The sequence below is a fragment of the Salvelinus alpinus genome, chromosome 24, assembly GCF_045679555.1.
Source record: "Salvelinus alpinus chromosome 24, SLU_Salpinus.1, whole genome shotgun sequence".
Classification (NCBI taxonomy): domain Eukaryota; kingdom Metazoa; phylum Chordata; class Actinopteri; order Salmoniformes; family Salmonidae; genus Salvelinus; species Salvelinus alpinus.
The window spans coordinates 23,984,653-24,007,208 of NC_092109.1; the positions used below are offsets into that span (position 1 = coordinate 23,984,653).

At 43.0% G+C, this 22,556-nt stretch overlaps 1 protein-coding gene across 10 annotated transcripts; it reads left to right on the plus strand.

Moving 5' to 3' along the window:
• The first annotated feature begins 1,767 nt into the window (after positions 1–1,767).
• On the plus strand, positions 1,768–12,815 carry LOC139552372 (bromodomain-containing protein 3-like). Of its 10 annotated transcripts, none has more exons than XM_071364060.1 (12): positions 1,808–1,972; positions 3,558–3,919; positions 4,041–4,178; positions 4,378–4,501; positions 4,660–4,823; positions 4,913–5,281; positions 5,410–5,538; positions 6,051–6,239; positions 6,712–6,780; positions 7,858–8,081; positions 8,194–8,471; positions 10,340–12,815. In XM_071364060.1, the coding sequence occupies exons 2-12, from the start codon at positions 3,719–3,721 to the stop codon at positions 10,447–10,449; spliced, it is 1,995 nt and encodes a 664-aa protein (XP_071220161.1). In that variant the 5' UTR covers positions 1,808–1,972; positions 3,558–3,718; the 3' UTR covers positions 10,450–12,815. The 10 variants fall into 10 exon arrangements, with proteins under 10 accessions (XP_071220169.1, XP_071220161.1, XP_071220166.1 ...); XM_071364059.1 differs by having other exon boundaries at positions 1,823–1,938; positions 4,910–5,281; XM_071364058.1 differs by having other exon boundaries at positions 1,854–1,972; positions 4,910–5,281.
• The last annotated feature ends 9,741 nt before the right edge of the window (positions 12,816–22,556 follow it).

Sequence of the window (22,556 nt, forward strand, 5' to 3'; positions counted from 1 at the left end):
TTTTTATCCAAAATCATTGAAATTAATGATCACAAACGTTTAAATAATAACAGTGGGTCTAGTTATATGTGATAACAATGTATAGTGAGCAGTGAAATAACTATTGGTTTCCATTTGTGGTGACTGCTGACTGACATTAGGGATGAGATTAAATAGATCCTGGAATTTAGCCTGGTCTGGAGCAGGCTAGCTCCACAGAATAAATCTCCATGGTAATTTATACCATAACATATCCTCCTGCCCCCTATCCATCTTTAGTGCAACCGGATTACGGATCAATTGAGCCAGGATCACCAAGATATCCTGGCTTAATCCCTTATCCTAGTTTTGTGCAACAGGCCCCTGGCCAAGATAAAGCAAAGCAGTGCAGCACAAACAACAACACAGAGTTACACATGGAATTAACAAACATACAGTCAATAATACAGTAGAAAAAAAGTCTATATACAGTGTGTGCAAATGAGGTAGGATACCGGAGGTAAGGCAATAAATAGGCTATAGTTAGCAATATCAGAGTCTTGAGTATCGAATACGATATATTCAGGACATGAGGCTAGTAGCATAGCATATTTCTCCACTGAATAGAGCCGGTTGATGTCAACAACCCTCATCGAATATTCAAGAATTTTACAATAATGATATGTCTCGACCAATCCAAAGAAAGGATAGGCGGGAGCTAGACAACCCGCCGTGACGCTTTGTGGACAACGAGTCCCATTGTTATGGCGGAGAGACATGTAATCTTGTCAGTATATCCATCATCTTTGACACAATGCAAGCGGGGAGGGACGCTTTGAGGGTTCTGATTGGAGCGAGATTGGAGTTATGTTTGGCAACTTTTGGACTGAGATGAGCCAAGATCAAGACACATCAAAATGAAGTTGAGTATGACTATTTATTAAAAACTTAATCACATAGTTCTTATCACTATGTGCAGATCCAGATTTTAGGGCTCCAGAGCGGTGCAGTGGTCTAAGACACTGCATCTCAGTGCTAGACACCCTGGTTACAGACACCCTGTTTCGAATCCAGGCTGTATCACAACCGGCTGTGATTGGGAGTCCCATAGGGCAGCGCACAATTGGCCCAGCATCATCTGGGTTTGGCCGGTGTCGGCCGTCATTGTAAATAAGAATTAGTTCTTAACTGACTTGCCTAGTTAAATAATGGTAAAATAAATAAATAATGAAATTCAGTGGAGGGCAGCTAGGAAAAGGGCACAGGTGAGACAGTCAGGTGGACACAGGCAGAGCCCTATGGGTAGAGCAGAGACAGGAATGAGACAGACAGACATATCAGGGGGTTATTAGGCTTAACGATTCCTATTCCAGGGGGAACCATGCTGTGGACCTACAAAGAGAACAACAGAGGACCTACTGATACGTAGTGGACATTGACCTTCACCCAAGTCTCCTGGTAAGACCGAAACTGCCAGGTAGCAGTGTAGAGCCTGAGACGCCCAGCCCTGAGAGGAGGTTGTGGTTCTCTATAAAACACAGCAGACATAGGGCACTCAACCCAGGTACTCATCCCTCTGTTTTCCTTGAATGTTTACAGGTCAATATAAAGTTAAACAGATTTGTGAAGTATCCATAATTAATATTAATGTCATCCATTGCAAGCTAAAGATAAAGTTTTAATGTTTGTATTGCATACAGCCCATGCCCTCTATTAATGCAGATTTCAAAGGGGGGGTAATCAGAAAAGTATCAGTTGTCAGTATATTCCAAAATATTTTATAGTAGTATTATATGCATTATACATGTTGTATAAGGTGTATAATGCATGTTATGGGGGCTTAGTCTTCAGATCCAGTAAATTGGTCACAAACCGCGCGCCATTGCGCATGCGCATGGGACTTGGTATACCTCGTCTTCATGCTGCTCCTGTACTTGCTCGGCCTCACTCAAATAAAACAGGATTCACTCGGACTACCAGGTACAAGGCAAAACCCCTCGGAGTCATCAAGGAAGTAATGCATTCAAATATTTATATTTCCCCATACTGGAGTTTCTTTAGTGAAAAAAATGCACCTTTCATAATTGAGCTATTTCAATGTTATGAGAAATCTGGTGCTGAAACGCTTGCTAGCATATCAACTAAGCTAGCCAGCTAGCATGCCAATGTTTTTCAACAAAGCTCCATTCTGTGCATTGCAACAATACACAACGTCAATTCTTGTCTTAAATGAATTATTGTGGCAATGTTATCGTGAAACGTTTAAAATAAGAGTAGGGAACCAGAGTTTATTGTGGGTACATACGCAGTTGTGGTAGTAATACAGGCTATCGCTGAAACTATTTGAAAAGTCGGGTGAAATTAAGTCGGCTGCTAGCTAGCTAACTAGGGAAAGCTAAAGGGTAATATCATCTGCCCGCCATCTTTTTGGAGAATGTGTTGCAACGGAGCCCATTATAAGAACTATTTGGTTTTGGTGTATACATGTTTTACTAGGCAGTCATGGTTTATACACTAGTCAATATCCGTTCATTTTTATGAGTTAGCTGATAGCTACAGTACACTGGTTTGCACTTGCAACCACGGAATGGAAATGAGAGTCCGCGCGAATTGTTCCAAAAGTGTTCAAAGCACCCCTTACATTTCCTCCGCGCATGATGACAAGCATAGTTTGCAAAGTTAGATGGGTTTTGTTAAGCAAGTTAGCTAGTTTAGTTACCTAATTGCAATATTTTGCCATAAGATGCCGTAACGTTACGATATTGTAAAAAACAAACACATTTTTTTTGCTAGCCAGCTACCGTTGGTGTAGTTTGATTGTTTACGCGGGAGGTAGTACAAAGCTAACTGGCCAGATACATTTTCCATGGACAAACAAATATATGTTGTTGGTGACTTTAAAACTGGTAACTACTACTAGGTTGCTGAACGAGATACACAATATATTTGTGGAGTTTTCTTTCTTGAAGTATCCTTAGTACAATGGCATTATCACAACGTTATACAGCAATCCAACTACTCAGCGTGAGACTTGTATCTAAATCAGCTGTGCTGTTGTCTCTCAGTTTTGCAGTTTGTTTGGGTATGTATGGAATGACATTTGTGGTTGCGATGGTTAATTAATTACTACTCCATCTCTCTCGCTGGTTATTTAGATACGTTGTTTTGAGTTATTATTTTGTGTTCCAGCTCATATTTACTTGTACCTTTGCTCCGTTCACTTTTGCATGATCGCTGTACCCAATGTACCAAAGACAATTCTATGGTCAAAGGAAAATGGTAATGCCAAACCAAGACCGAGGTGCAGGCTGTAGATTGGGGTCTAGACAATGTCCCTTAAGCCTGGAGAGGGCAACACATCTCTCCAGGGACACAGCCAGCTGTCTGTCAGGAGACATTTGCCCATTACAATATATGGAATAATTGTGTGATGATATAGAAAAGGCTATAGGTTCTTAACATAATTACTACCTTTCATGTCATCCCAGGTATCAATTATTTTTTTTAGGTCTTGTACATGGGTCGTGGATTTTCTGCAGGGACACTTTACTTTTATGCTGAAGACTCATGATCATCACCCTGTTCTGTGTTTTTAATAGATTAAAAAGGTCAGGCCCTGCAATGAGATGCAGTTTCCTTTGGGCCACTAAAGAGCAAACAGAACTACACAATCCACTGAGGACGCAGTGTCCGTCTCCCACCCTGTCCATTGCAGAGGTAGCAGCGACTCCTAGAATACCACCCCCTTCCCATCGCCAGCATGTCTGCTGTTACCTCAGCAACCCCAGCCCCTCCTCAGGGAGTCAACCCCCCACCCCCGGAGGTGACCAATCCCACCAAACCAGGTCGGAAAACCAACCAACTACAGTACATGCAGAATGTAATGGTCAAGACGTTGTGGAAGCATAACTTTGCCTGGCCCTTCTACGTGCCAGTTGATGCCATCAAATTGGGACTACCGGTGAGTAGACTGTAGATATTGAGAATGGGTGTTATAAATGTCAGAAAGCCTATGCTTATAGGTATCTCACCGTGCAGAAGACTTGCAGCTGACAGATTATTTTGGTTATTCTGTGTATCAGGATTACCATAAGATCATAAAGCAACCTATGGACATGGGAACCATCAAAAAGAGACTGGAGCATAACTACTATTGGAGTGCCAGTGAATGCATGCAGGACTTCAACACCATGTTCACCAACTGTTACATATATAACAAGGTGAGTGCTCCAAGAGAGTAAATACAGACTGTGTCTCCTAGGGGTCGATTTATTCTGGATTTAATATTATGGTCTCTAATATGTTTGCAGATTCTCCCAGGGCTAATCCCAAAGCTCCATGTTTTTACATTGATCTCTAGTTTCCTCTTTGCATTTCCCACTCATGTTCCTCACTTGCTGTTTTTACTTTGCCCACCAGCCAACAGATGACATTGTCCTGATGGCACAGGCCTTGGAGAAGATCTTCCTGCAGAAAGTTGCCATGATGCCCCAGGAGGAGGTGGAGCTTCTGCCTCCTGCACCCAAACCCAAGAAAAGCATAGGTAATAGGCCACGGTTCATCTGACCCTGATACTATAGACCCCTATCATTTTGGATAGATCCTTAGATATAGTATTGAAAAATGTAGAGAAAATGGGCACATATTGCCAATAAGATAGCCCATGTACTGTGAGTTAACCACTAATTGCACCTGCTACAGGTGGTCTGGATGGAAGTGAGTCACCATCGTCCTTCCCTGGCTCTACGACATCTGTGATTGGCTCTTCTACAATGTCTACCATCACCCCCAAAGTCCCAGCTGTGCAGCGCTCGCCCAATGCTCCCACGATTCCCGTCGTCTCACCCTCACAACCTCTTGTCAAAGTAAGTCACTGTACTTTTTCCTTCAGGCATATATCGTGTATATTTAGTCTTTTGAATACTGTGAGTATGTGTTTTTGTGCACCTAGAAGAAAGGGGTAAAGAGGAAAGCAGACACCACCACCCCCACGACATCTGCAATCACAGCCAGCCGAAGCGAATCTCCCAGCCCCGTCTCAGAGGGCAAGCAGGGTAAAGTGATGTCCAGAAGGGAGAGCACAGGCCGTCCGATCAAAGCTCCCAAGAAAGACCTTGTGGAAGGGGAGTTGGGCCAGCATGGCGGCAAGCGGAGCAGAATGAGTGAGCAGCTCAAGTACTGCGACAGTATCCTGAAGGAGATGTTGTCAAAGAAACATGCTGCGTATGCCTGGCCCTTCTATAAGCCTGTAGACGCTGAGGCTCTGGAGCTACATGACTACCACGAGATCATCAAGCACCCCATGGATCTCAGCACTGTCAAAGTACGCACCACAGAACAACGCATGCACAGTAGTAGAATTCACGTTTACAGTTAACCATTACCTTAGTATTGGCTTGTGCTGTTGCCCATCCATGCACTGTTTGGATAACACTTGCTGTTGATTTGCAGAAAAAGATAGATGGCCGGGAATACCCAGATGCACAGATGTTTGCAGCGGATGTTCGAATAATGTTCTCAAATTGTTACAAGTATAACCCTCCAGATCACGAGGTTGTTGCCATGGCCAGAAAACTCCAGGTAGGTTTGGGGATTTTAAAGGTCCACTTTGGGGGGAAAATCTAAAATAACGGCTTTAAACTATATAACTGATCAATGCACCATCATACCAGGTCATTTAATGCTTAAAAACAAGATAATGGATGAAAAAGATATTTGGCTACAGAAGTGCAATTTCTTACCGATCTCTACAGCTTCTGTCCAAAAACAAATCCTGTGAAATGACGTCAACACATAGAGGTGGAATTACTGGCTAGCTAAAGTGGCTATCTTAGCGAACAAACGAGCCACATCGATTGCGGTGCGTGTGACCAGAATGACAGATCAACGAACCACCAAAGGCACACTCCATTTCTGTTTGAAAATTGAGATAAGGGCGGAGTTGGACCGTTTTTGTGCCCAAAGTCGACCTTTAAACCTTTCTCTGGATCACATTTGAAAAATCTATGTAAAATTGAATCGGTTGGTTCATCTCTAATGTTTCTGTCCCTCTCCTTTTCCCCCATCATTCCATGCGTGTCTTTGTCTGTCAGGATGTGTTTGAGATGCGTTTTGCTAAGATGCCTGATGAACCGGTGGAGCTGAGCCCCGGTGCAGGTGGTTTGGTCAGTAAAGGTGACAACTCGAGCAGCGGTGACTCCTCCAGCTCGGATTGCTCCGACTCGGAGGAGGAGCGGGCCTCCCGGCTCGCCGAGCTGCAGGAACAGGTGGGTGCGGAACAGGTGGGTTTCAGATCCGAGGTCTGTCCGACCTACTCCTCTAACCTGAAGGGCTCAGGGAGGGCCTTCCTCCCACCTTCTCTTTTCACATCACAGCCACCTTGTCCAATCCAAACTGTTGTCTGAGACCGAGAGGGAGGGGCTGCCACCTTACATGCAGTCAAACCCCTCCCCCTCCCTTCAGCCACGCAAACCTCTGCTTTCTCCACTGATTCGTCATCTCCCCATTGATAGCACTGAAATGTAACCCTCTACCGCTTCAAATTGTGTATTTCCATGCACCTACTGGCACAGATGGCTTGCATGCACTACTTAAACAAAAGCCTTTTTGAAAACATATCACAATTAAGTTTTACATAATGGTACCACACAGTAGCTCTTGTCATAACATGGTGTTTTAAAATGGTTTTGATCTGATCTCTTTTTTGGAGTTTTCTATCTTTGTCCCCTTATTTCCCTTTGGCTCTCTTACCAGTGTATCTCTCTGGAGCGCCCCAATGGTAGCGGGCAGGGGGGAAAAAACGGGTGCACCAAGCGTTTTCAGGTGATTTGCTCTTCACTTCCTGGCCCCCTCCCCACTAACCTCCTTATTGATATCAGTTTATTATCATGATGCCGATATTTCACTTTTTATTTTTGCATTAGTTGGGCAAGCGGTAGAGGGTTAATAGTGGGGGTGGCGAGTAACAGGTGGCGTAGTGCTGTTTGCTGGGTGGTGGCAGATGTGGTGTTTGAGCAGGTGTTTATGAGTTTGTATGGTTGTGTGAATGTGTGTTTGTCTTCTCCCTGGTATGCTTGCTGGCTGACCAACTAGACATACTCCTTTCTCCATTCTCTTGATTGCCTGTTGGTTGTGTCCAATTGAACTTAGAAAGCAATGAATGGAGGAGTATGCAACTTGTTTTCCACTTCCTTGTTAGAACGTTTCACTTTCATTCATACCTTTTTTTTGTTAAATAGAAAAATAAGAGTTGAATGTTCTAAATCCACAACAATGCTTAAACCACATCAGGTGAGCACTTTTGAGGAATTTTAGGTGTAGTTACTCTTTAATGCAAGAGACTGTTTGGTTAGCAACATTTCTGTAGCGCTCATGTGATTGCAGAGTTTGCTAAACAAATGGCCACTGGATTAATGCAAATAATCATGATATCATTCTGCCAGGTAGACAGAGGCTACTTTGTAGTTAACATTTAATTGAGAACTTACTTCTGGTAGAGATGGAAAGGCCATCATTAGCGTCATTGCTAACGGCTACACAAAGTGTAGATGTGACGCGTGCACTACACACACACACACACACAGGAGCTTTCATGTGCCGTTTCAAAAAGTTGCAGGGTAACACTAGTCACTAGTCACAGTTCATGTCTTATAATTAGCTTGGGCAAATAATGAACTTTTTCAATACATTTAGTTGATTTTCTTTCTAAGTTCGATACATTTTTTAATATTGTTTTAATTCTGTTTTAATGTCTGGATTCAACATTTTTGGGCTGTAGTATTGATTTGTTGAAGTTCTTTCTTTAAACCCCATATCTACCCTCTTCTAGTCCCTCAGTGCTTGAAGTGCTAGCATACCCCTACAGCAGGTCACTAACTCCTCCACCTCACCTCTCCCCAGCTAAAGGCTGTCCACGAACAGCTTTCCGCGCTCTCTCAGGCCCCTGTGAGCAAACCGAAGAAGAAAGAAAAGAAGGAGAAAGACAAGAAGAAGAAAGACAAGGACAACAAGCATAGCAAAACCAAGACGGACGAGGAGAAGAAGGCCAAGTCTGGGCAGCCTGCCAAGCAGGGCCAGCAGAAGAAACCCTCCAGGAAAGCCAACAGCACAGTGACTGGCTCCAGGTAAGACCTCCCTTTCTCTGATGTATTAGGGCTCTGCCCAGTCTCATAATAAGCAACACCATGAAAAGACACCATGAGACACTCATTGCTGCGCTGGCCTCTGATCTTCCAGGCAACCAAAGAAGGGGGGCCGGGGCTACGAGTCTGACGAGGAGGAGTCTCTGCCTATGACGTACGACGAGAAGCGCCAGCTCAGCCTGGACATCAACCGGCTCCCAGGAGAGAAGCTGGGCCGGGTTGTGCATATCATCCAGTCCCGAGAGCCCTCGCTGCGAGACTCCAACCCAGACGAGATCGAGATTGACTTTGAGACGCTCAAACCCTCCACCCTACGCGAACTCGAGCGATACGTCAAGTCCTGTTTACAGAAGAAACAACGGAAACCCCAACGTAAGTACTGAGGTTGAAGACCTCATGCTTTGGACCTCACTGATAGCTTCCTTGTCCTTCATCCTGATATTACTACTACTCCCTCTAAATATCTTCTAACCCTACCTTCTCCCTTTACTATTATTCTCTTTTCCTCCCCTTTGCTTGAATGACTAAATGCTAGTTTTCCCCTTTTTTATATATATTTTTTATAACTATTGTTTCTTCCCTCTACCTAGTTGCACTTCTCCCGGTTGACTGCTAGTTTTTGATATACAGGTGGTCCCCAACTTTTAACTCCTAAAAAGGAATTTTCAGCTGAGCTTTGGTTTTTGGTCTATGGGTGCTAGCTCAACAAAATAACAAAAATGATGCACAATTGACCTTGTGTACATGTAGCCTAACGGAAGACAAGTACTGTTGCCAGTATCTTGGCATTCTGGACATAGATTCTCTTTGCTGCTTTCAGGGACCTCCTTTATAAAATGTTTCAGGGCCTGAACCGGGTTTGTTGCTGTATTGCTAATATCGGCTCCTACTCGGACCCAGCGTAGTGGAGTCAGGCAGTGTGTCATACCATGTGACAAATAACTCCTGGACAAACTCATGTATAGTCCTCGCTTAATCACATTTTGTGCGGCTGTATATTTAGAAAGTGAGATGAGGTTTGTTCAATTCTAAGAGTATAAATGCTCGCCTGGGCTTTGAGCCTGCTGCCGTCTGTAGTCCTCCAGGTTGTAGGTGTTAGGCCATAGGCGTAAGGCGCTAGGCCTTAGCTGTGACGTAGCTAGCTAGCTATCACCACAGCGGCTGGGGTTCGGGCAGGAAGGCCATGGTGCTCACAGCGTGCGGCTCTGTGTCTCCTGCAGCGGGCCTCTGGGGGCAAGGGAGCCAGGTCCAAGGAGGAGCTGGCACAGGAAAAGGAGTTAGAAAATAGGCTACAGGATGTCAGGGGCCAGCTGAACAGTAAGAACAAAACCGACAAAAAGAAAACGTCCAAAAGGTAGCATAGAGTAAAGGACAGCCGGAGTAGCATAGAGTAAGGGACAGCCGGAGTAGCATAGAGTAAGGGACAGCCGGAGTAGCATAGAGTAAGGGACAGCCGGAGTAGCATAGAGTAAAGGACAGCCGGAGTAGCATAGAGTAAAGGACAGGCGGAGTAGCATAGAGTAAGGGACAGCCGGAGTAGCATAGAGTAAAGGACAGCCGGAGTAGCATAGAGTAAAGGACAGCCGGAGTAGCATAGAGTAAAGGACAGCCGGAGTAGCATAGAGTAAAGGACAGCCGGAGTAGCATAGAGTAAAGGACAGCCGGAGTAGCATAGAGTAAAGGACAGCCGGAGTAGCATAGAGTAAAGGACAGCCGGAGTAGCATAGAGTAAAGGACAGCCGGAGTAGCATAGAGTAAAGGACAGCCGGAGTAGCATAGAGTAAAGGACAGCCGGAGTAGCATAGAGTAAGGGACAGCCGGAGTAGCATAGAGTAAGGGCAGGGGCACGTACGACGAGAAGCGCCAGCTCAGCCAGGACATCAACCGGCTCCCAGGAGAGAAGCTGTCTTGCTGCAAATTTTTAACCTGCTCATTTTTGGCCAGAGTTTTTTAAAATCCTGTGGCCCAGGAAAGTTAATCTGATCTGTCTTTATGGTTACAAATCTATAGAATCTGTCATATCTGTTGAGTTGGACAGACGTGACTGGGAAGGAGCAACTTGAAAGGTGTCATCATAATCAAAGTGCAAGTCCATTTTAAACATGAGCAAGACATTTGTATGCACTATGATACCAAATGTTATTTTTCTTTAGCATTTGAACATCATTGACATAAATATGGTGGTATTATATAATACGTTTGGCCACATGTCTCATGCGTGATCCTCTCTCTCCTTCCAGAGAAGGGTGCTGGTACCGGTGCATCCCGTCTCAGCGGCAGCAGTAGTTCTTCAGATTCTGGCAGCAGCAGCTCCAGTGGGTCCAGTTCTGACAGCAGTGACTCCGACTGAAAAGCGCAGCCCATACACTTGCTGGGAACTATTCATTTACATTTTTACCATTTTTTAAAGTAAAATGTTGCATGCAGTCAGTTGTTTCCCCCTATAACACTTTGAGGAAAAAACAACAAAATGTAATGCTATGTCAGAACATGTCAAGTTTTTTTTGTAAATACCTTTGTGGAAAGAAAAAGGAAAAAACATGGGAAATTATAGATTACTTGACAGGGTTATTTTTGTTTAATCTACCTTTTCAAGGGGATGTGTTAAGAACCGACCAAACATAAAACGAGGATTTTGTAATACACTCTTGGATGAATGCCAGATGTCTTTTCATTTCTCCTAATACCATCATCAACAAAGTGAAGGAGTTGCATAGTTACCAAAATGCCGCAGAACCCCATGTCCTACTTGTCCCATCACTGCTACATAAGCAACCATTTGCCCAGCTGGTACTGTAACTGTCCTATTCAATTACTTTCATCAAGACATTTTCAAAACTTCTCATCCAGCTTAGTTTTTTTCACCCTTGTAACAAAAAGAGCTCTCTTGGAATAGGCCCTTATGTGAATTTTGAGTTGTCACTCTTCCAATCATTTGACTTTCTACAAAAATGTTTTGTAATTATTCTTTTAAATTGAAAGTTTTATTTAACTAGACAAGAACAAATTCTTATTTACAATGACGGCCTACCGGGGAACAGTGCCTTGTTCGGGGGGGCAGAACAACAGATTTTTACATTGTCAGCTCGGGGTTTCGATCCAGCAACCTTTCGGTTACTGGCCCAACGCTCTAACCACTGGGCTACCTGCCTCCCCCAAGTACTGAACCTCATTTGCCTCCGAGTGACACATTTCAGATTATTCTGAGCAATCATGTTGGTCATCTTCAGCAGCATATACAGCCAAATTGAATGGTATTGCTGTTATTCTTTTACTGTATCATAACTGACATGGTCTCTTATTTTTGAACCTGGCAATATGTCAAGTTTTAGCTAAAAATGTATTTTAGTAGCTGGTCTGAGTGGTTATGAAAGAAGATTTTAACTTATAGAATTTAGATATTTACAGATGCTTTTGGTCAGAAGAAATGACAATACAATAATTCACTCAACGGTTTGATTCGTTACAACATGACAACCACTAGGTATGGTGGCCTCTCCTGTACATGTATTTCCTGGCCTGCCTCTTGCTTGATCTACGATTCTCACTGATGAATGTACTGTATGTATGATGCCCTGAATGATTGTGTTCCACCAGGTCAGTGACATTGTGTACATCACTGCTTTATATATGATGGGACGGCTAAAACTGTACATAACTAACCTGTGTACATTTTCAGTACACTGGCGTAGGAGCAAGTCTCACTTTTGACTCTATTGCAAAGCGCACCTGCTGTCTGTTGGGTCTATTCCAAACAGAGCAGTGCCCTGATCTTTTTCTCTGTCCAAAGTAATGACATAAACAACGAAAGCAGGACAATATTGTGAACTGTGGGGTTTTCTCTGAAGGGCGGGGTATTGATTTGAATGTAAGTCGTTAACACCAGGTAATTTGTTTTATTGTGACTAGATGCCACAGCCTCTCATTAGTCTTCTTCAGTTCAATTTTTTTTTTTTTTCAGTCAACTCATCTTTTATTTTTATCTCAGTGAACAAAGAGTTAAGTATTAATTTGAGAATATTCCTGATATTCCAACCCTGTAAGAATGCATTTTATTATTTCATGAAGTCTGTCTGAACGATTTGCCTAATGTACAATTTCTGGTCAGTTTTTTCCTGGAATTGGTTGAAAATAACATTGAAGCCATTTTGGATTTAATTTACTGTTAATAAGTTGATACATTTTAAGATTTAGTCATATGCATTGTTATTTTAAGCTATGGTGGAAATATTTCTTTGATTTTGTGGTAATGTCCTTCATACCAGGTTGCACTTAACTGCAAAACTCCCCAAATGATGTTGAATGCATTTCTCTGCCTATACCAATGTTCTCCAGTACAGGCCCTATCAGGTTTTTCTAAGAATTATGTCTTTTAGAAGCAAAAGACTGAAAATGTATAGATATATATTCAACTTTTAGTTTATTTCTAGGCCCAGGTCAAAATATTATAATCGTTCCTTTTATATTTTAAAAAGCAAATGTTTACTTTTTATCCTTGATGTGCATGCAAGTTTATTGTAACTTTCTTATACCTTTTTTTAGCTGTTTATTTCAGTCAAAGTTCTGTGTAAGTAGTTTTAGTCTTGTTTAATGCAATATGGGCCTGAGAGGGTGGGATTTGGGGACTGGAGGTAGAAGCTAACATTTCATGTAACCGCTAACCTGGAATCAGGTTCCTTTTTTTGTGTGTGTATGTAAATAAATTACAAGACCCTACTGAATTTGTCTCATTTTCTGCATGTCGTTGGACTGCTGTTTGTACTTATTTTCACTATGCCTGAGGTAGACCTGTGTTTTTCTGGTGGATGAAAAGATCCAGAGGAAGATGTGGCTGGATAATCCACACCCCTGAAAGCCGCTTTCCGACATCGCCAGTCAAGCTCTGTCCTGGAACCCAAGGGAGAAGGAAAAGAGGACGCCCAAGGAACACCTGGAGGGGGGAGCTTCAGGCAGATACCAAAGGGAGAGGAGTGGTCGATGTTGTATGCTCCCAAAGAAGCGACTGGGATTAGTAAAACCATTGTAGACATTTTGATAATATACTCTAAAGCAATAATGTTGGATGCTTTTAGTGCATATGGACTGGGTGTGCCCTTTTAACATGATCAGACAAAAATCAAAGGGTAGCAATGAAGGGTTATCTGAAGTTCAGTGATGGGCCAGTAGATGGTGGCCATGTATAAATTGTTTTTTAAATTTGGTTGCAGATTTGGTTTGAGCTGTGTGCTTGATGGATTCAGATGGCAGTGAGTGACATACCTCAAATGTGCTGTTTTAGGTGAATCTCAACCCAAAGATTATTGGGGGGGGGCATTTCCTCTTGAATACATGATGTATTTTCAGGTGAGTTAAGAATCACCCATTTAAGTATGTAAGCAACCTCGCATGTAACTTGTTGGTTCGATACCAGCAAACACTTTCCATGGTAGCATGAATAAATGAAATGGTGTAATCCCCCAATGCATTCCTCTTTTAGTGCAAGAATAGAGTAGGTCTCCAATGGGAGCTTCTAAGGATCAGTGTAGAGCTATACATCAGTCACTGTCCACCCCAGCTCCTACACTACTTGGTTTGTGCTGGAGGGGGAGACTTGTCCTGTGTGACCCCCTCCTCCTCACTGTGGCATATGCAACATGCTACCCCTTTGCCTCATGATGGATCAATGCCACAACTTCACTGACAACTACAGGTTGTCGTGTATGCTGCTTATGGCCACTCTGTAGCTGGCCACAGTCCATGACAAAACACAACAGATGTAGCCTACATCCATTTCAAATAATATGATAGGCTAACCCTATAGCTTGAGTAAATTGAATTGTGATACTGTATTTTTTTTTACCCCACAAAATTGCAAAGACAGTTGACAGGGCATGCTGGGACCAGGATGCGGTAGCTCCAAAGCTGTGGCATATGTGGATAAAATGTATACACAAATGTTTATTTCTACCTGTATATCATATTTCTAATTTGTTGATTTATTTGTATGTATATATTTGTGGTACTGTATCAGTTTCAATTCAGTGTTATTGGATTACTGTTGAAGTTTCACTCACATAATGATACACCTGCATTCTTGAAGTTATTTTGGATCCATACATTGTTCCATAAATCATCCTTGTAATGTGGCAATGTAATAAGGCCCCTGCAGCATTCCAAGACACGAAGGAGAGCTGAATGCCGTTTTGTATAACAGTAATACAAATGTAAGCTGGACTCCATCTAAACGGTGTTATCTTGTCCCTTCTACATCGCAGGAATTATTTTGGAGGTTGCATGTCATCCAACGATTCAAGATAGAAGATCATAGTGATCATATTTTTGTTGTTGTTGTGACCAGTGAAACAAGATAGAGCCGCTGCTCAATTAGCGCCATACACATCAATGGCATTGTCATTTTATTTTATTTTTTATTGCATGGCTCTCACTTTTGTCATGGCAATGCAACCAACTTGGAGTAATAATTCATACTTTAGCAGAAGGTTTCCTAAATATAAAAATCATTCCCACACGTGAGCGTGCATAACCAGAACCACCCGAAACCACATTCAACATCGCAGCCCTCTACCGCGAAGAGTATTCACGCTGTCTCTCAAACCCTTTTAATAGCATGGCGGGGAGTGTGACTGCAAAACCAACCTGGATTCAGTGGTAAACGTAGCATAGTAAACTTAAAAACGGCACACTCAAATAAATATGATCGTATGATTCGTATTCATTTGTGGATGTCGATCATCAATTTCATATTATATGTTATGAATTACAATTCGTATATGTTACGAATTGCAATTCATACAATATGTTACAAATTGCAATTCATACAATATTATATGAATTTGTAAACATATGATATGTTATGCATTTCAATTTAGCTTGGTTTAGCTACAAAGTAGCTCAAAAGTAGCAAGTAGTTTTAGTAATGCCACTTTAAATAATGCCACTTTAATAATGTTTACATAACTTACTTTACTCATATCACATGTATATACTGTATTTTATATCATCTACTGCACCTTGCCTATGCCGCTCGGCCATCGCTCATCCATATCAAATCAAGTTTATTTTATATAGCCCTTCGTACATCAGCTAATATCTCGAAGTGCTGTACAGAAACCCAGCCTAAAACCCCAAACAGCAAGCAATGCAGGTGTAGAAGCACGGTGGCTAGGAAAAACTCCCTAGAAAGGCCAAAACCTAGGAAGAAACCTAGAGAGGAACCAGGCTATGAGGGGTGGCCAGTCCTCTTCTGGCTGTGCCGGGTGGAGATAATAACAGAACATGGATGTTCAAATGTTCAAATGTTCATAAATGACCAGCATGGTCAAATAATAATCAGGAGTAAATGTCAGTTGGCTTTTCATAGCCGATCATTAAGAGTATCTCTACCGCTCCTGCGGTCTCTAGAGAGTTGAAAACAGCAGGTCTGGGACAGGTAGCACGTCCGGTGGACAGGTCAGGGTTCCATAGCCGCAGGCAGAACAGTTGAAACTGGAACAGCAGCAAGGCCAGGTGGACTGGGGACAGCAAGGAGTCATCATGCCCGGTAGTCCTGACGCATGGTCCTAGGGCTCAGGTCCTCCGAGAGAGAAGGAAAGAGAGAAGGAGAGAAGTAGAGAGAGCATACTTAAATTCACACAGGACACCGGATAAGACAGGAGAAGTACTCCAGATATAACCAACTGACCCTAGCCCCCCGACACATAAACTACTGCAGCATAAATACTGGAGGCTGAGACAGGAGGGGTCAGGAGACACTGTGGCCCCATCCGATGATACCCCTGGACAGGGCCAAACAGGAAGGATATAACCCCACCCACTTTGCCAAAGCACAGCCCCCGCACCACTAGAGGGATATCTTCAACCACCAACTTACAATCCTGAGACAAGGACGAGTATAGCCCACAAAGATCTCCACTACAGCACAAACCACGGAGGGGCGCCAACCAAGACAGGAAGATCACATCAGTAATTCAACCCACTCAAGTGACGCACCCCTCCTAGGGATGGCATGGAAGAGCACCAGTAAGCCAGTGACTCAGCCCCTGTAATAGGGTTAGAGGCAGAGAATCCCAGTGGAGAGAGGGGAACCGGCCAGGCAGAGACAGCAAGGGCGGTTCGTTGCTCCAGAGCCTTTCCGTTCACCTTCACACTCCTGGGCCAGACTACACTCAATCATATGACCTACTGAAGAGATATGTCTTCAGTAAAGACTTAAAGGTTGAGACCGAGTCTGCGTCTCTCACATGGGTAGGCAGACCATTCCATAAAAATGGAGATCTATAGGAGAAAGCCCTGCCTCCAGCTGTTTCCTTCGAAATTCTAGGGACAATTAGGAGGCCTGCGTCTTGTGACCGTAGCGTACGTGTAGGTATGTACGGCAGGACCAACTCGGAAAGATAGGTAGGAGCAAGCCGATATAACGCTTTATAGGTTAACAGTAAAACCTTGAAATCAGCCCTTGCCTTAACAGGAAGCCAGTGTAGGGAAGCTAGCACTGGAGTAATATGATCAAATTTCTTGGTTCTAGTCAGGATTCTAGCAGCCGTATTTAGCACTAACTGAAGTTTATTTAGTGCTTTATCCGGGTAGCCGGAAAGTAGAGCATTGCAATAGTCTAACCTAGAAGTAACAAAAGCATGGATTAATTTTTCAGCATCATTTTTGGACAGAAAATTTCAGATTTTTGCAATGTTACGTAGATGGAAAAAAGCTGTCCTTGAAACAGTCTTGATATGTTCGTCAAAAGAGAGATCAGGGTCCAGAGTAACGCCGAGGTCCTTCACAGTTTTATTTGAGACGACTTTACAACCATCAAGATTAATTGTCAGATTCAACAGAAGATCTCTTTGTTTCTTGGGACCTAGAACAAGCATCTCTGTTTTGTCCGAGTTTAAAAGTAGAACGTTTTCAGCCATCCACTTCCTTATGTCTGAAACACAGGCTTCTAGCGCGGGCAATTTTGGGGCTTCACCATGTTTCATTGAAATGTACAGCTGTGTGTCATCCGCATAGCAGTGAAAGTTAACATTATGTTTTCGAATGACATCCCCAAGAGGTAAAATATATAGTGAAAACAATAGTGGTCCTAAAACGGAACCTTGAGGAACACCGAAATGTACAGTTGATTTGTCAGAGGACAAACCATTCACAGAGACAAACTGATATCTTTCCGACAGATAAGATCTAAACCAGGCCAGAACTTGTCCGTGTAGACCAATTTGGGTTTCCAGTCTCTCCAAAAGAATGTGGTGATCGATGGTATCAAAGGCAGCACTAAGGTCTAGTAGCACGAGGACAGATGCAGAGCCTCGGTCTGACGCCATTAAAAGGTCATTTACCACATTCACAAGTGCAGTCTCAGTGCTATGATGGGGTCTAAAACCAGACTGAAGCATTTCGTATACATTGTTTTGTCTTCAGGAAGGCAGTGAGTTGCTGCGCAACAGCTTTTTCTAAAATTTTTGAGAGGAATGGAAGATTCGATATAGGCCGATAGTTTTTTATATTTTCTGGGTCAAGGTTTGGCTTTTTCAAGAGAGGCTTTATTACTGCCACTTTTAGTGAGTTTGGTACACATCCGGTGGATAGAGAGCCGTTTATTATGTTCAACATAGGAGGGCCAAGCACATGAAGCAGCTCTTTCAGTAGTTTAGTTGGAATAGGATCCAGTATGCAGCTTGAAGGTTTAGAGGCCATGATTATTTTCATCATTGTGTCAAGAGATATAGTACTAAAACACTTAAGTGTCTCTCTTGATCCTAGGTCCTGGCAGAGTTGTGCAGACTCAGGACAGCTAAGCTTTGGAGGAATACGCCGATTTAAAGAGGAGTCCGTAATTTGCTTTCTAATGATCATGATCTTTTCCTCAAAGAAGTTCATGAATTTATTACTGCTGAAGTGAAAGCTATCCTCACTTGGGGAATGCTGCTTTTTAGTTAGCTTTGCAACAGTATCAAAATACATTTTGGATTGTTCTTATTTTCCTCAATTAAGTTGGAAAAGTAGGATGATCGAGCAGCAGTGAGGGCTCTTCGATACTGCACGGTACTGTCTTTCCAAGCTAGTCGGAAGACTTCCAGTTTGGTGTGGCGCCATTTCCGTTCCAATTTTCTGGAAGCTTGCTTCAGAGCTCGGGTATTTTCTGTATACCAGGGAGCTAGTTTCTTATGACAAATGTTTTTAGTTTAGGGGTGCAACTGCATCTAGGGTATTGCGCAAGATTAAATTGAGTTCCTCAGTTAGGTGGTTAACTGATTTTTGTCCTCTGACGTCCTTGGGTAGGCAGAAGGAGTCTGGAAGGGCATCAAGGAATCTTTGTGTTGTCTGAGAATTTATAGCACGACTTTTGATGCTCCTTGGTTGGGGTCTGAGCAGATTATTTGTTGCGATTGCAAACGTAATAAAATGGTGGTCCGATAGTCCAGGATTATGAGGAAAAACATTAAGATCTACAACATTTATTCCATGGGACAAAACTAGGTCCAGAGTATGACTGTGGCAGTGAGTAGGTCCAGAGACATGTTGGACAAAACCCACTGAGTTGATGATGGCTCCAAAAGCCTTTTGGAGTGGGTCTGTGGACTTTTCCATATGAATATGTACATATTTATATGTACATATTTTCATTCACCCCTTTAGATGTGTGCATTAAGGTAGTTGGTGGGGAATTGTTAGATTACTTGTTAGATTTGTGTGTAGTAGATAGTTGTTGGCAATTGTTAGATATTACTTGTTAGATATTACTGCACTGTTGGAACTAGAAGCACAAGCATTTCGCTACACTCGCATTAACATCTGCTAACCATGTGTATGTGACCAATACAATTTTATTTTATTTGTTAAAAAGTTGCTTATTAGCTAAAATTGTCTGTGATGAGATTCAAACACGCAACCTCTGGGTTGCTAGACGTTTGTGTATAAGCTCACCCATCCACACTGACCAACCACTTTCCTTTTGTTTTTGCCCTAAGTAACTTTCTGTGTTATGTAACCAATTTGTGTTGTGTAACTAATTTGAGTGTCCCAGATATACTTTAACTGTGTTATGTCTAGTCTATGAGACCAGGTTGAGCAACCAAAAGGTTGTGTGTTCAGAATCTTATCAAGGACAACTTTAGCATTTTAGCTAGTTTGACGAGTGGAATAGCCTATTCCTGTCAGACAGCGCGAGAGTAGCTCCTCAAAAAAGCCTGTAGGCTACTGGAGTGAAACCTGGTTTTGTAAGCCCAGTCATTGCGCAACAAATAACAATAATAAATGCAATCATGTGTTGAAAACTTTGGTGGCCACGATTAAAAAGGAGCTATTTTTATTTCTCAATCTCAACTCATAAAGTGCGACTGCCATTCGCCATTCGGATGCAAAAACAAACCCTGCCTATAGCTTTGCAATGTGAGCTTGAGGCAGTATAATTGTGAAACCTGAACGTTTTACTTTACTTCAAATAATGTGGCATGTCTTACCTTGCTTCAAAGTAGCCTAGCGAAAATCCATCCATAGAAACGTGGAGGCAGTTATTTTATAGATTTCCTCATGCCATTAACCAGCATTTGTCTCCTGTTCTATTGGTTTTCATATAAACTTTATTTCGTTGTCCAAAAGCCAAAAGCACAATCCTAGTCATATTAGCAACCCATCATAGTACTTGCTATTAGATTCTCCCTCTTTCTATGTTTCTAATGGAGATGTTCATCTCTGTCACATATTGAACCGCTCGCATTAGGTGTGCTGTTTAGAACTGTGTTTTCCGCGAATTACATTTTGGCAAATGTTTGAAAATTATGTTTTATTAGCTGCTTCGTTACAGGAGTTGCATGTTCAATAATAGGCTATATCATTTTCACTGTAAGACGATAGGCTTGCTATTGTTGCATGTTTCCATTAAGCTCTTAATGAAAATGTCCGTTCCTTATAGGCATGCATAGTGTCAGAGAGGAAGAGGCAAAACGAGATGTTTCAATCTCTCCAAAATCTGTGCAAAATAAGTCCAATGGATTTCTATGGGCTTATTTTCGACCTAAGTTTATCGCTTGCCTTCCCGCCTTGGGAGGACTCCCATTGTTAGGGCGGAAATATAAGCATCTCGTCATTAAATACAGATCTCATCTGACCATAATTATATCCTCCTGATTCATGCTTATAAGCAAAAACTAAAGCAGGAAGTACCAGTGACTCGCTCCAGGTCGCTATTGTAAATGAGAAGTACCAGTGACTCGCTCCATGTCGCAATTGTAATTGAGAACTTGTTCTCAACTTGCTTACCTGGTTAAATAAAGGTTAAATAAAATAAATAAATAAAATTGGAAGTGGTGAGATGACGCGGATGCTACGCTACAGGACTGTTTTACTGGCACAGACTGGAATATGTTCCAGGATTCATCCAATGGCATTGAGGAGTATACCCCCTCAGTCACCACCTTCAATAAGTGCATCAAAAACGTCATCCTCACAGTGGCCCTATGTACATATCCCAACCAGAAGCCATGGATTACAGGCAACATCCTCACCAAGCTAAAGGCTAGAGCTGCCGCTTTCAAGGAGCGAGACACTAATTCGGACGCTTATAAGAAATCCCAATATGCCCTCAGACGAACCATCAAACAGGCAAAGCATCAATGCAGGCTCTGACACTCTTTGGATGTGTCAGGGCTTGCAAACTATTACGGACTGCAAAGGATAACCCAGCCGCAAGCGGCACAGTGACGCAAGCCTACCAGACGAGCTAAATGCCTTTTATGCTTGCATAGAGGCAAGCAACACTGAAGCATGCATGAGAGCACCAGCTGTTCTGGACGACTGTGTTATCACACTCTCCGTAGCCAATGTGAGCAAGTTCTTTAAACAGGTCAACATTCACAAGGCCGCAGGGCAGACAGATTACCAGGACGTTTTTTACAAGGCATGCCGGATCAACTGGCTAGTGTCTTTTTTCAACCTCTCTCTGACCGAGTCTGTAATACCTACATGTTTCAAGCAGCTCACCATAGCCCCTGTGCCCAAGAAAGCGAAGATAACCTGCCTAAATGACTACCGCCCCATAGCACGCACATCGGTAGCCATGAAGTGCTGGTGATAGCTCACATCAATACCATCATCCCGGAAACCCTAGACCCTCTCTAATTCGCATACCGCGCCAACAGATCCACAGGTGACACAATCTTGATCGCACTCCACAATGCAATTTCCAACATGGACGAAAGGAGCACCTATGTGAGAATGCTGTTCATTGTCTACAGCTCAGCATTCAACACCATAGTGCCCACAAAGCTCATCACTAAGCTAAGGTTCCTGGGACTAAACACCTACCTCTGCAACTGGAACCTGGACTTCCTGATGGGCCACCCCCAGGTGGTAAGGTTTATTAACAACACGTCCGCCACATTGATCCTCAACACTGGGGTAGGCCTGATCCCCGACCACGATGAGACAGCATATAGTTGAGGAGGTCAGAGACCCGACAGTGTGGTGCCAGGACAACAGACTCTCCCTTAACGTGAGCAAGACAAAGGAGCTGATTGTGGACTATAGGAAAAGGAGGGCCGATCAGGCCCCCATTAACATCGACGGGGCTGCAGTGGAGCAGTCGAGAGTTTCAAGTTCCTTGGTGTCCACATCACCAACAAACTCTCATTGTCCAAATACACCAAGACAGTCGTGAAGAGGGCACGACAACACCTTTTCCCCCTCAAGAAATTGAAAAGATTTGTCATGGGTCCCCAGATCCTCAAAGAGTTCTACAGCTGCACCATCGAGAACATCCTGACCAGTTGCATCACCGCCTGGTATGGCAACTGCTCGGCATCCGACCGCAAGGTTCTACATAGGGTACTGCGTACGGCTCAGTTCTTCACTGGGGCCAAGCTTCCTGCCATCCAAGACCTATATACTAGGCGGTGTCAGAGGAAGGCCCAAAAAATTGTCAAAGACTCCAGTCATCCAAATCATAGACTGTCTTTTCTGCTACCACACAGCAAGCGGTACCGGAACGCCAAAACTAGGTCCAAAAGGCTCCTTAACAGCTTCTACCCCTAAGCCATAAGACTGCTGAATGATTAATCAAATGGCCACCCGGACTACATTGACCCCACCCCATTGTTTTTACACTGCTGCTACTCGCTGTTTATTTCAAAGTCACTTTACCCCTACCTACATGTACAAATTACCTCAACTAACCTGTATCCCCGCACATTGACTCGGTACCGGTACCCCCTCTGTGTAGCCTCGTTATTGATATTTTATTGTTACTTTAGTTTATTTTTTTACTTTAGTTTATTTGGTAAATATTTTCTTAACTCTATTTCTTGAACCGCGTTGTTGGTTAAGGGCTTGTAAGTAAGCATTTCACAGTAAGGTCTACAGCTGTTGTATTCGGCGCATGTGACAAATAAAATTCGATTTGATTTGGCATTCAGGCCAAAGAGTTCAATCTTGGTTTCATCAGACCAGACATTCTCGTTTCTC